This window comes from Phoenix dactylifera, chromosome 7 (assembly GCF_051530095.1).
Source record: "Phoenix dactylifera cultivar Ajwa chromosome 7, Ajwa_hap1_PhDact_Kaust_v1.1, whole genome shotgun sequence".
Taxonomy (NCBI): Eukaryota; Viridiplantae; Streptophyta; class Magnoliopsida; order Arecales; family Arecaceae; genus Phoenix; species Phoenix dactylifera.
Genome location: NC_143196.1, coordinates 4,315,699 through 4,330,208, shown reverse-complemented (window position 1 = coordinate 4,330,208; position 14,510 = coordinate 4,315,699). Strand labels below are relative to the sequence as shown.

Below are 14,510 nucleotides of genomic sequence, written 5' to 3'. Positions count from 1 at the left end.
ATAGCTAAATGTACATCTTCTTTTATTAATTTTCTCAATTTCTTGTGTCCTTCTGTAACTCTTTTTATTCTTTATCTAGGGATCGTCAACTGAATTCTCGACTTGTGCATAATACAATAAGTGACATCTGACCCTAGCAGTCCATGAAATGGGTAGACTTGGTTCTCAAGTTCTTCTTGCACATAACAGTAGTTGTTCTCTATCCTTAGGACCAAAGAATTATTCCTACTTTGGGTCTATTTATATTTATTGTAGAGACTGTTGCTCTAGACTAGACTGGAAATAACCCGATGAAACTGACCTGCTTTTCTTTTCTTCATCGGCTCTATCTAATCCAATATATTTTGTGAATGGTCTCGAAGGGGTATGAAACCTTACCCAAGGCACGAAGTACTCTAAAACGGGTACCTGAGCACAATACTGAATAGGAAAGACCTTCCCGGGATGTACCGAAAGATGGAGATGCTGCAAAGTAGTATGTGGCGGTAAATCGAGCAAATCAACTCAAGGGTTTCTGTTGGCTCATGATGTATGTACCCACGAGAGGTTTCTAAAACCTCAATACCGATAAAGTACCTCAAGTCACCAAGATCTTTCATTCTGAACTGTTTCTGAAGGTGTGACTTAAGAGATGAAATTCCCAAGATATCATCTCCTGGTTTCATAATGTTATCAACATAGACCAGCAGTTATTCGAATCGGGGCTTTGAATGTAGGGGCTGTTCTTATTTTATCCGAGGGGTTCGAATCACCCCCCCCCCCCCAAAAAAAAAAAAAAAAAATCGTATTTCTCCCGCGCTTCGCCTTAATTAAAAAAAAGTCAAAGCGCGAAAATATGTTTTGCAGAGAGGGTCTTGACATAGCTACCTGAAGAGTGAGTTCATGAATTGGATATGGCTGGATTGGAATGAATATTGTAACATGACTGATAAAGCTGACTCTGTTTATCCTATTTCAAGTTCTGATTGAACCCGTGCTCATAAATCTGCTATAACTAGAATTTTCCATCTTGTAATAGATGATGGCATCCGTTCTAATTAAATGCTCGTGTATTTGATTGAAATCCAAAAAAAAAAAAGAACTTTGCAATCATGGAAGCAAGCTTCAGTATAATTCACTCAACACGCCATTACAAGCATCACGAGGTCGTACAATGTTATATAGAGTAAAAGTTTGAGAACTTTCAGGGGTCATATCTAGATACAGCTATTTTCCTTAAAGGACTTGTATTGGAGTGTAGTAGATACAATACTGATAATTATCTCAGATTGTTGTGCTGCTTTCCTAGAAAGTTGTGGTCTTTTTGAGCTGTTTCCATTAGTTAGGGTGATTCTCACGTTGCGAGGTTGATCTGTTGATTCTTGTCATAGCTGAGTCCGCATAAACATGGATATTAGTCGGGAATGTCTAGCTATAGACTTCTTAACATCTTTGACATGATATAACTGGAGTAGCAGAGTCTGCAAGGTTCAGCATTCTTGGATTTTGAAAGTATTACTTTTTTAATTTGAAAGTATTACTTGTTTAAATGAGGTTGAACCGCTGAAACTGCAATGGAAACACCAGACCTGGAATTATGCATTCGATCATTGTCCAGAATATCTTTTGGTGCATGTTTTGGCTTGAAGTATGTGGGAGAAGTTATCCAGTTCAGCCGGTTGCTGCAACCAAGGCATCAGCTTAAAATATATGTCAGGTAGTCCGGAGCCTTATACATTTGAAGGGGACGTTGCTACTGTTTTTGTTTGATAAGTTCAAGACATTCTCCTATCCAAAGGTTTACACCTAGTTCAGAATAACTTCTCTCCAGATCCATCTTATTAGGTTCATAGGGATTACTTTCTTAGTTCAGAAGACCACAGAACTCTCCAGATTTATGATGACCTTTTAGGGAGACCGCATCATTTTTGGACAGCCATAGGAGATGTCCCACATCCTTACAAGGTCTGAAAGCTTTTGTATTCCTTCACGAGTGGTGATCGAAGTTGGGTCACACTGTTTCAGGTCGTCGTCATGGTTTGATGTGTCGCCTAGTGTGTCCGGGATAACTTTGACTATCTTGTTTTCTTGGAAAGTGAGGCTGCTGTCGCCTCTGCAACCCTGCCTCATAGCTCTTGTGAAGTGACTGATAGGCACCGAGGAACCAAGGCGTACGTGGACCCTCTTTTATCCTTGAGAAACCCAGTAACAGTTAGAAACATTCTGGGAATTAGCACGCCCTGGTCCGGTGCGTTGATGGAATTGGCTGTTGGTTTGGTTTTGGCATCGGAGAAATCAGGTTTATGCAAGAGATATGACGCATCTTAATTCCATTGCGGAGAGGATCAAACGTTTTGAGAAGTCTTGGGAGATCTAGGGTGCTTCGCTTGGAAGGAAAGAAATTAGTAGGGAGCTTTTAAGTCAGTCGAGTCCATTTGACTAGGCTCGGAAATGTACACAAACCAAGAATGCAAGGAGACATACTCTCTCTCTCTCTCTCTTTCCAATTTATTTATTTTATTTTTTTTTTATTTTTTACAACGGCAGCTCACATGATGGATGTGGGTGAAGTAAGCAAAATCAAAAAAGAGAAAGATATTACAAAGAATAAGGCATTGACACGTAGTCTTCTCAGGTAAAGCCTCTAGAATGGCAAGCTACAAAGAAGGCTACCCAGTCAGCAATACTATTTGCCTCTATATAGACATGTGTGGCTCGGTAAAGACCACACTCATCCAAGAGTATGCGAATGTCGTGAAGTAGCGGTCTAGAGTCAGCGCTGCATTTCCGACTCCGGATTCACCCAATCATCATGGCCGAATCTTTTTCGATGAGGATACGGTCCGCATCCTGCATACAGCTCTGAGCTCGGCACTGACTACAGACATGTCGAATATCCGTCGACATCCGGTGAATAAAACTTGGATAGAGTTAAATTAGCTATTCCTACCGGAATACTTGAAGGAAGACCGGCGAGCTAAACCATACCAGCCTCTTTTATTGCCAAGCAAGTAGGAGGCTCAAGCCAAATACTGGTTTTTGTTTAAGCTAATCCAAGTTTTCCTGTTTGTGTTATAATAATAACTATTTAAAAACAGCGCTGGTTCCATCTAGATCCCGATTGTAATTCTATGCAAGCACCCTCCAGGGACATTCCCTACCTCTTTATATACACTCGTTTTTTTTTTTTTTTTTTGATTCGAGCAAGACGAGTAAAAATTACATTAACCAAAAAAAAAAAAGGAAAATAGATCTGTATCAGATGGAGCGATAGCTATCCATTTCATGAAAGGTTGCATAACAGCAACCTTCTATAAAATACTTAAGACTGAGGCATGTTTGTTGCATGTTACAAAATCGATGAGAGCGGAAGATTGCTAGCTCAATGCTAATCTCCTAAATATTACAAATTGACGATATTAAAACCTTCCATTAAGCACTCTTAGTCTCGATCACCTGCTGAAAGCTAGTGTTGTGTACATTATCATGAACACATGGAAGTCTGTAAATAATGTCTCCGAGTTCACCAAAATGTACATATTTCTAGGCCTACACTTTTCCTATTCCTGGATAGCTCTTGCCTCTGGGAACTTTCAATCTGACCAAAACAAGGACACAAGGAAGCAGCAGCCCAAGCAAGAGGCTATGGAGCCAAAACAAACAAAACAAAAAGCAGAGACAGAACAATGCCCGAGGAGGAGGAGGAGCAACGAGAGAGAGAGAGAGAGAGAGAGAGAGAGAGAGGGGTTAATAAAAGAGACCTAGTGCTTGGAGCTGGAGGAGGAGGAGGTTTTGTTGTTCCCCATGGGATGCGACCAGATATCGGCGCCGTTGCTGCCGGCCACGTCCTCCGTGCATGACACGGGGACCAGACACAGCCCTCGGCTTCTAAGTTCGTCGTCTCTCGACTCCTCTTCATCCCCACCATTCTCCTACAAATTTATTATTAACTCTTAAACATGATTAATGGCAGCACAAAATCTAATCTTTAAACAAAAAGAAAAAAGAAGGAGAGAGAGAGAGATATTGCCATTACAAGCTGGCGTTTGGACGTTGTCAGGCGTTGAAGGTACGGGGAGCTCAACACCTAATTAAAACAGGTATGATTAGCCTGCCATGGTAATTCTAAGAAACCATTGGAAAATTGGCTGGGCTCTTTCTCTCACAGAGAGAGAGAGAGAGAGAGAGAGAGAGAGAGAATTCACCTGAACTTGGTCGTGAAGGAACCTGATATATCCCACGGCTTCGTCAAGAACAGAGGCCGTATCTGACTGCCTCCAGTCCAAAGCCAAACAGTTCCAGAAGGACACATGCACTGCTAATGAGTGAGATTCTAATATTCTCATACGCACACACAGATAGCGAGAGAGACTAAGAGAGAGAGACCTTGCCAAAGGGAGAGACCAGCTGCTGTAGTGCGCTGATACGCTCTCCTAGCTTCTCCTTCTTAACCTGATCATTCCTCTCCACCACAAGCCAACATGTAATTAATTAACACACAATATTAACGTTCTATATAAAATTTACAATAAAAATAACGACATGTATTATTAGAAAAATAAAGAAATTGGAAGACCCCTAAGAAGAGCTTACGTTGATCCTGCTCGGAGGACTCCTACATGCCACTGTCTTGGTCTTCTTGCTCGAGGTGGCGGTTCCTCTCCTTCCTCTTCCTCCACTAGCTGTCTTTTCTTTCTTCACAGTTTTATCAACAGCCATTAACCAATAATCCTCCCACCAAAAATAAAACTAGAGAGAGAGAGAGAGAGAGAAGCATACCCTTGACCCCTTAGACTTGGTGCATTTGGTAGTGGAAGGAGAAGAGAGAGTGGATAATGAGGAACCACAGGTTATATAAGCAAGCTCATTTAGAAGGGGGTCCTCTTCAGCTCGACCAAAGCAAAGCATTCGGGTACTTGTAGAACAAGTGGAGGAGGAGCAGGAGGAGGAGTTAGTGGCGGCGGCGGCGGCGGCGGCGCCAATGGATGAGAGAGAATAAGGTAGGCAGAGGACGAAGCCCTCCTTTGGTTTGACTACCTCATCCTTCTTTATCTTAGGAAGAGCACCATCCCCTGCTCCCAATAGCTCCAAAAAACTCTTCCCTTTTAGTTGCTCCAAATCTTCCTCCTCCTCCTCTTCCTCCTCCTCCTCATTCCTCCTCGCCTCCATTCTATGATCGCCGGAGACAGCCAAAGAAAACAGCTTAGATGGTTGGAACACAGCAGGGGTCCAGCCTAGAGCTCTCCTCTCTCTTAACCGTGGTTAGAGTAGAACGTTGATGGTCAGAAGGGTGGAAGTAATTAAAGCTCCCTCACTTCCAAAAAAGTAGACAGGATTGATTCCAGTCCTCCGTCTGTTCTCCTGATCGTTCTCATGGCATCGCCTCGTCTTTGATGGACGAATCGACGGTGGCGATGCGTTGCATGCGGCCGAGGGGACGCGGTTGGCTTTGGGATGCTCCTGGGGGTTCCATTACTTCGTGTCTGCTGTCCCGTCAATTCATTGATGTCTTGAAGCAAAGCCTAACGCACCAAAAGCGGGGAAAACACAAGAAATATCCCTCGATCCTTTGAACTCACCGCAAGAAAATCTTATGCTGCATGAGAGACGATCTAATGTATGTAAGACCCGACCTTTCCCAAGAGACAGAAACAGCATCGTAGGGGAATTAATGATACCTGGTTTGGCTGTGCTTCAATTCTTAACACACATAATTAGTATTTTATGTTTACTGCAATACATGATTAGGCCAGTGTTTTTCCACAGAGTGGTGCTTTCTCTACATAATTAAATCTTTTTTTTATGTAATTGTATGTAATTATGTAGGTAATCAAGGAAGAAACATAAAATGGTTATTCAAATTAGATGACAGGAATAAAATTTGTAGTCAACATGGATAGAATATTACATGCAGTAAATCTCAAGAAAGATATCAAATAAAAATGTGTACAGCTTATAGCTGTTAATGAATATCTAATTGCGTAGGTGCTGATTTATCGAGCAAGTTCTAATTGATATGGGATCGAATCTCGCCTCGACCTTAGCGGTATTTTGAGCTTAGCGGACGAAGGTCCTTCTACCAAAATGAATCCCATTAATCACATGAGATTTCACTGTGTAGCTATTTTCAGAGGTATGGATACAGGTATTTTCGGAGCACCACATGGAGGTACCATGTAGTTATTTTAAGTTGGTTGCCTGAAAATGCCTACGCAAACTTGTTTGTCAATAGACCATAGTCATTTACAGGGGAGTAGGTTAATCAATTTTGACTAGGGCTACAATGCTATAATTGGAGAAATTATACCCTACACTGCATGCGCCGACATCGCCATGCACCATGCCAATCACTGCTTCTCCTTGCTATAGGCCAATCATCGGGACGAGCGCATGATGAATAGGGCCCATAGAAGGAGATAGAGTAATTGGCATGGTGCATGGCCATGTAGCGCACACAGTGTAGAATATATTGGCCCTAGAATTGCTTATCTAGGTGCATCCAAATGTGGTCCAGGTCAATCAAGTCTGAAACGATCGATTCTGTATCCCCAAGTTCTATAAATTTCGTGCATGGCCATAAGAAAATGCAGCCCTGCGGACTTGCAAACAATTGAACCTAGAATAGATCCACCATGAATGCTCAAAACTATATTGTCCCAAAGCCAACTACAACTTAAAACAGTTTCATTCTTTGTATCAAGGTACATCAGCAACCCACATAACACATGAAGCATTTTGAGCTCCGGAAGTAGTCCTCAAAAATATCGGCAGAGCTTCTAATTCTTATAATTATTTTCAAATGCTTTACATAAAAAAAAAAGCATCTAGATTTTTTTTGTGATAACATAAATATGCCCTCTTTTAAGAACATATATAAGCATAGAAGTGTCATGAAATACATGAAGTGTCATGAATGTAAATTACAAATATTCTCATTGAGACTGAATGGTGCAGCATCAGATCATTAAAATGCATTACGGTTGCCCTAAGCTGCTGTCAAGATTGCAAACAGATGAGGTCAGAGCCTCCGCAGTATGGTAACCCGGTGACGTTGGGCTAGAATTTCGTTCATTAGTGCAATTTGATGCAGCAGTTGGTTTATCCTCTGCACAAGACAAAGATCATATTAGTCTTTTGACACTGCTAGGTTGTTAAAGCAAAATGCATCACAAGCAAGTGTAGATGTCCACAAGCCACAAGGAATGGCCATGCTGTGCCTCAAAGAACAAAACAGGGGGAGAAAAAGCAGAAATGCTTAGCAACATGAAGCAGCAGTAATCAAGGCATTCTTCCAGAAATTCCTAGCAACCACCACAAAGAACCATGACTAGAACATAGAGCCATGTCAACCTGGATAGATGACTTATTGCTTGTTGACCTCATCAAACATTGATGAAGGTAAACTCACAGGTGATCGCATATGTATTGTAGATCAGATCTTCCAGAAAAAGGCTCAAACATGAAAAGAAAATTCTAGATTGGAGTAAACATAAAAGATGTCGAAACTACAACAGAGGATACTAGTCCTCAAGCTAAAATCTTCACAAAGAAGAGTTGTGAAAGGGAAATTGATTTCCATCAAATTCTTGCCTCATATACAGCAATCTTCTCCTCATTGTACAACTAGAGACCAGCCAAACACCCTTACTTTTCAAAAAAATTTAATCGAAATAATATATCTCTACCTAACATTTATAAAGAAATGCAGTTCACATTTTTTTAATTATGTTAGATCTATCAGTTAATTGAAGGAAATGGAAAAGAAAAGAAAGTAATGAAACAACTAATTTAACACTATGGCGAGTTGACCCTTAAGAGGTGCCTACCTAACTAGAAATCAGCCTGCTTATTTAACTAAGAGCAACGCTAGGTCATGACCTACTCAGTCATATGAAAATTCTTCCTGCCACATAGCATGACGGGATTAGTGTTATTTGTGAGAATTGGTACGATAGACAAGGCATTGATCAAATAATAAGTTGCCATGATATCATCACACAGGCCCAAGGAAACCTTTGTCTCTGACTGCTACCCCCACAGCATTCGAGTGCAGTTTAGGTCCACCGTGAAGTGGATACATTAGTTACCACTGTGAACCTGCCTGCCATATACAGTGGACTTTGACGTTGAAAGACGGTTCCATAATATTTTTTTCGGGTAATGCTTAACATTTGATGACAAACATGCATCTCAAACTCTGGTGTGCATGGTAGGCAGGCTCATAGTAGAAACTAAATCTTCACTTGGACGTGGACAAGCATTTTCCTTTATTTAAATCCTTCTGCATGGGATCTTACATTTTCACCTAAATATGTGAAGAAATGCAAAAGAAGATGCAAAATTTGATATCTGGTCTAATAAAGTAATATCTAAAAACCTAAATTCTTCTCTTCACAAGCAAGTACCAAGCTTCTATTTTTCATCCAAATTAGCATTCCTGTAAGTGCTCACTTGAGTGGGCTCACTTTATTACTAGAACCTCTCCTCTTATAGTGGATCCCCAATTGACCATAAAAAACCCAATATCTATACCATATTATTACATGAGAAAGAATATACCATTTAGATTTTATCTGTCCAATTTTGGGACTTAAATAGCCTCACTTCCTCTGTTCACCAATCTCTACAAAAAAAAAAAAAAATTAAGTAGTTAGTCCACGTGCGCCTTTATTTATTCCTCTATTTCTCATCTACATGGTTCCTCCTAACATCCCAAATCAAATGGATTTTATTTTTTAAAAAAAAATCTCTATCCATTTCCACATCTGGAATTGATTGGACTCTTTTTAAAATTAAAAAGAAACAAAAATACCCAATTTTTTGAACTCTTTTTTTATTAGTTTATTTTTTAACATGCATTGCACATGTTCATTGCTAGTTTTATCCTAAAGTACCAGCAATCACAGGAAAAATAGTTTCATAAATTTTTAGAAAAATTGCCAGACTAAATTCTAGTTCACCACCTAAAGCTTCAATTACACAAAGTTGTCATGACTATTTTTCTGATAAAATTAAATTTAGCACTTCCCTAGAATTTCATGATACCCCATTAATTTTATAAAACATTATAAAGCAACATCACATCATCTACAAATTGAATAGACCTGAAGTTCCAGTAGACACTTCATCCCCATAAGAACCCCTTCCCTCCTTTACACATGCTTCAATACTTCGTTCATGTAATAGGAAATATTACCAAGAATCCTTTACTCTATTCCCTCTTGCATTTCCAAAGTATCCATTGAAAGACTTGCTAATAAGAATGAAACCAGGTCCATGTACATCATACAGCAGATTCTCCTAAACATATTACTGGATTATCTCATCAAAGTCAATTCATATCTTTTCCAGAAGTCCAGAAAACTTCAGAAAAGCATAAAAGAAAAAGAGAAAAAAATTGAGTAGGTGTCAAAGGTTATGTCTAAGTAAGGCTCATAGTAGCAAACATTAGGAAGAAAAAAAAAACCCTCACGAATAGCAAACTACAGAAACAATTTTGCTTTCCAAAAAGGACAGGCCACTACTGTTTCCCATGGCCCAGACATCCTCATTCGTCAACTGATCATTATTTAAAATTTTAAAACAAATCCAATCAGATATAAGAGATCCTAACACACACAAAAAAAACTGATTGCTAAATACAGTTATTCATTCAGAGAGATCTGCATGCCACAACCCCCTGCACCACACCCAAACAAAAAAAAAAGGAGCACACAATCTTACAACTCATACATGGCACTCCCATATGCTCCTCTTCTATGGCAACTTCACCCACCCCACCTCCCAGACCCATGGCAATGCCTGCTTTATCTCTTTTTGTTTGAGCTAATCAATTTTTTCTCTCTCTTACAAAACAAGTTGTCTTTATCCACAGTTAATTTGTCTTCCAATATCTTGGCTCCGAACTTGCGGCACATACATGTTTTGAGTGGGTCATCCAAATGATTGCTTTACTTGAGTGGGCTTTCTTGTAAAATTTGGGACTGACATTGCAGGAGTTTCTAAAATGAATTTTTAGGACTGTAGGTTTAGTTTTTTTTTTTCTTGGACCTATGGTGCTGATTGAATGCATATTGTTGCAATGGTCAGTGTCTAACACTCAACACAAACTTTAGGACTAGTTTGCACAGACATTATAAACATTTCAATCCATCTTAGAGATCACCTCTTAATCAGATCAGTCAAATTCCTAGTATTTTAAAATAATTTCAAAAATATTTAAAATACTTTGAAGAACCATGCTCATGCATCTATGCCAATATTTTTCAATGTTTATCACTTTAATACACGGAAGTTTTATAAACAGGACCAAAATTGAAAAAATTAATATTGCATTGTCTGGAAAAAATTGAGAGGATTTGGCAATGAAATTATTCCTTGAGAATAGCTAGAAATGGACCACATAATCCTTAAAGAAAAGCCTTTCACATGAAGGTTGCTGCTATGGGTAGAGTATGTGCATTAGATAGTAATGGTTGCATAAGATCTGTGTAATAATATCAGCTAAAAGCTCCTCTTTCATTTTCGAGATGAATACTTGATGTATGGATGTTCTAATAGGTTTGTAACAGATAACATGCTAAATAAATCAAAGAACACACCAAAGAAAAAATAGGCATACTTTGTGCATCGTAAGTGGATTAGAGCATATTTTATCATGAGCATGATTCTATAAACATACAAGAATCCTCTGGTTTAAATGTTATCATGACATCATCTCTTACGTAAAATGGAGAGCTCCCCCTTTCATTTCTTGTGAGATAATCAAGATGGAAAATCCATCAGAAAATTACAAGAAGTTCTGTTATTAAAAAAAAACATTTGTGTAACATCCTTTGTAAAATACCACTGAACTTTAGTTCAGTTGGTACCACCTCTTGTCACTTGGGCAAGAGGTCGAGGGTCTGATTCTGGTTGGGGAGACCCTCAAGGGGTGGGCTGGGAATAAGGATCATGAAAAAGGAATAATAAGATAAGGAATCCAGGTGAATTCACCAGACCCTACCTACAAGATTCCTCTGTTCGCTCGCTATGTAAAAGGAAACTAGCATTTTCCTTAACTGCCTAACTTACAATCTAACAGAAGAAAACGGGGAAACCACTAAACATAATGATCGCTAAATTTTTGTCATCCAAGAACGAAAAAAATTATCCATCCACAACATGTTCCTCCTTAATTTCTCCACAAAATCCAATCTTTTTCCTGAAATCCAATCTATTCACAACATGGGATGAAAGGATATTGCATTCACAACATGGGATCAATACTGAAATAGAATCATAAACGACAATACTAAATTACAAGCCAGCCAATAATTACTGGATCAAAGACGGATAGAAATGGAATCAGGCAAAGCATGGTACCTGGTCCTTCTCTTGAACAAGGAGCAGAAGGAGCTCGTTCTCTCTCCGATACCTTCGCCTGAGGTACAGCAAAGCCCCCACAAACCCAGCCAGCACGGCGACCGACCAAACACCCCCTCCAATCACACAATCCAATCCCCCTCCTCTCCAGAGACAAATCTTCGAATGGATCACCTCCAACCCCGAACCGAGCAAACGCCTGGCCGAATCCGACATCCGCCGTCGCATCGCCGTCGTCTCCTCCCCCTCCCCCTCCTCTTCGTGCCTCGGCTGCCGAGATGAGGACTCGCCGAGACCTCCGACCGGTTCGCCGTGGTGGTGGGGAGGTATTAGGGTTGGATTGAGGTCGAGATCGGGTCGGAGGTGGAGGCCTTCGTGGAGGCTGGGGGGGAAGATGGAGCAGTCGTCGTTGGCGGCGGCACCGACGGCGACCACTTCCCAACCCCTGCCGTTCTCCTCCGCCGCAGGCGGCGGCAAGGGGGGACCCACCGGCTCCCACCCATCACCATCGACGGCGGCGCCGACGAAAGAGAACGGCGACGCCCCCTCGTCCTCCTCCATTGCCCGCCGGCGGCACCGAGATGATGCGGCTAACGAGACTTTGTCGCGTCTAACGAGACTTTGTCGCGGCGGTTACGATTTGGTCGCCGTTTTGGCGAGGCTTTTAGTCGCGTAAAGCTTGGCGCCGGTCATCTTCTGGAATGGATGGGGGATTAAAATGGGTGAAGGGGGACCTGGTTTGGGAGGTAGATATTTTGTGGATTAGATGATGAAGTGGATTTTGTTTTGCCACTCATGGGATCTCGCTGGCTCCAATAGCTTTTTGAAGATATTTTCTCCTGCTGCTTGGATATTTCTTGATTTCTTTCAATGAAGATTTTGATATGGTCTCCTTATACTTGGGTGACCTTAAAGATTGCTAAATCAAGGTGTGGAGTATGGATTGGTTGCTATTTTGTTAAATGTGAAATGTGATTTTTTCTTTTTTTAGTACACCGGCTCCTCATATAAGTACAGCTAATAAATTAAAAAAAAACTGACGAAGAGATAAAGAACATCCGTCTGATCTACCCATATGATCTTGACAAGAGAAAAAGTGAGCATGTACAGTGCTATTGATACGTATATATTTGAAAGTATCCACACAAAGTGGAGGTTAGGAAGTTGTTATGGCCATGTTCTTGTGACCAAATTTAAATTAATAAAGAGCAGGAGGCTTTAAGCTACATTTGCTAAATTCTCGATGTTACAAGATGAAACCTATAGTTAAATGTGATAGCAAAGATGGCCAATAACTAAGGTGATGACTTTTAAGAGGCGCAATTGGTTAATTTATGTGAATTATAATTGATGTTAGGTGAGATTCAACTATCAAGGGAGGTGTTTTATTGATAAAATTAGAGAAATTTTTTTTTTGAGGATGTCATACTAATAAAAGCCTTTTGCTACTTTTGCTGATGAATTATTAATTTTGTTTCTGTCTTGCTCGATTAATAATATTAATGATCTTTCTCTAAGGTTTGTATCTTGGATGTTACACACATGCACACAAAAAAAAAAATAAAGATCTTAGAAATAGCTATGAAGTAATGAGAATATTAAAATAGAAGTATCGGTGATAAGAAAAAACATGCCACTATATCTCTTGATAGTTGGTACATTAAATTGCAAATGTGATACAAAAGCATAGGGGATTAAGAAGTTATCACAAATAAGTCAAAACTAAGAGAACTAGAATTTTATAGCTTAAAACACAAGCTTGCAACATACAACCATGAAAAAGGAGAAAGAGAGGGGGGGGGGGGGGGGGGGGGGGTTGAGAGCAATTTAAAAACAATTAAAAAACATTAATGAAATATTTGAATATTTGCTTTAACATTGAGAGATGGATGTGGAATTTAGACATAACACATGAAGTGAGTTAGTTTCAAATGCAAGAATTGATGCAAATAAGCATGCCTAAAACAAAAGGAAGCATGAAGAAAACCAAATTAAAACTTATTACTAAAACATTCCCTAGCTTTTCAGACATTTTTCTCATCCTTCCTAGATTTTCCATTATTGTTAGGGCTTTTCCTCATGTTTCTCAACCATTTGATTACTTGTTGGACCGATTTCAAACACTTGGTGGCTTGAAAAACTATTTTCTACAGCTCATAATTTACGGTATTGCTACTATTTCAAATATGTAATATGATTTTGGAGAGATGTATGTGTTTTTTAGGAGGTATGGCTACTTCATCTCAAAGAGGTAGTGGAATGAAGAAGGAAATAGAAGTTTTAATACTTGGAGAAACAAATCCAATCAAAAGTCAAGTACATGATCCCGGGTACCAAATAACTTAGTTGATAAAGTCACTAAGGATTAATATTAATGATCTAGGTTTGAATCCTGTTTGCGGTTGGGTAGGGGTTTGTAAACCTCTTCTCATTTTTCCTGGAAAAAAAGAAATATCCATCAGTATATGAACTTGCATTAGCCTTGATTAACCATAATGCCTCTCTTTGCTTGATCCTAAAATTTATTAACAGCATTGCCTGTACAATCTAAAATAACTCAAGAAATCTGGTTCAACAACCAGATTTAGACCCTTAATATAGTTGGTTCAATAACTCAACGAATCTGGTTGGACCTATATATATATAGACTCCAGCCCAGACCAGCCAAAAGAATCTTATATAAAGAAGCCCATCTAACTAGATGTGATCGACTTGGCCAACTTTAATTCCACTGTGCAGATTTGAATCTCGACCTTCTCCCATGGAAAGAGATGTCAACCTGTTGAGCATTTTTTTTTTTTTTGAGAAAGAGGCCATGGAGAGAGACCCAGCTATATTTAATTATCTATGACTAAATACTTGAAGATGCAACACTCAATATTTGAAACTAAAATCTCTAGTTGCTAAACGAAGGGGTGTGACCATCTGTACAAGCCCTAGTTCACTAAATCTAGTTGATTTAATAATGGTTAAGCCAATATTATGAAACTTCATCCATTCAAGAAAAGAAAGAGAATGAAAGAAAATGAAAAAAAATTGAACTGGTTCACATGTCGGATGAGAATACTCAAAAGATCATAAAAATCAATTATAAGAACTATAAAACCCCAAAACAGTGGTAGAGAAGACATATTATAAGAATTAGAAACTAAAAAAGAAAAAAAAAA

At 39.4% G+C, this 14,510-nt stretch overlaps 2 protein-coding genes across 3 annotated transcripts; both read right to left on the bottom strand.

The window, feature by feature from the left end:
• Nucleotides 1-3,240: 3,240 nt before the first annotated feature.
• Nucleotides 3,241-6,391, bottom strand: LOC103705327 (uncharacterized). 2 transcript variants are annotated; one of them, XM_088701039.2, is made up of 6 exons: nucleotides 4,759-6,391; nucleotides 4,573-4,674; nucleotides 4,366-4,431; nucleotides 4,185-4,250; nucleotides 4,016-4,066; nucleotides 3,241-3,911 (listed from the first exon to the last, which is right to left on the bottom strand). In XM_088701039.2, the coding sequence occupies exons 1-6, from the start codon at nucleotides 5,146-5,148 to the stop codon at nucleotides 3,741-3,743; spliced, it is 846 nt and encodes a 281-aa protein (XP_088557165.2). In that variant the 5' UTR covers nucleotides 5,149-6,391; the 3' UTR covers nucleotides 3,241-3,740. The 2 variants fall into 2 exon arrangements, with proteins under 2 accessions (XP_088557165.2, XP_089780326.1); XM_089924200.1 differs by having other exon boundaries at nucleotides 3,829-3,911; nucleotides 4,185-4,294.
• Nucleotides 6,392-6,728: 337 nt separating this feature from the next.
• LOC103705243 (uncharacterized) lies at nucleotides 6,729-12,233 on the bottom strand. The gene is made up of 2 exons (XM_088701038.2): nucleotides 11,344-12,233; nucleotides 6,729-7,084 (listed from the first exon to the last, which is right to left on the bottom strand). The coding sequence occupies exons 1-2, from the start codon at nucleotides 11,902-11,904 to the stop codon at nucleotides 6,998-7,000; spliced, it is 648 nt and encodes a 215-aa protein (XP_088557164.2). The 5' UTR covers nucleotides 11,905-12,233; the 3' UTR covers nucleotides 6,729-6,997.
• Nucleotides 12,234-14,510: the final 2,277 nt, after the last annotated feature.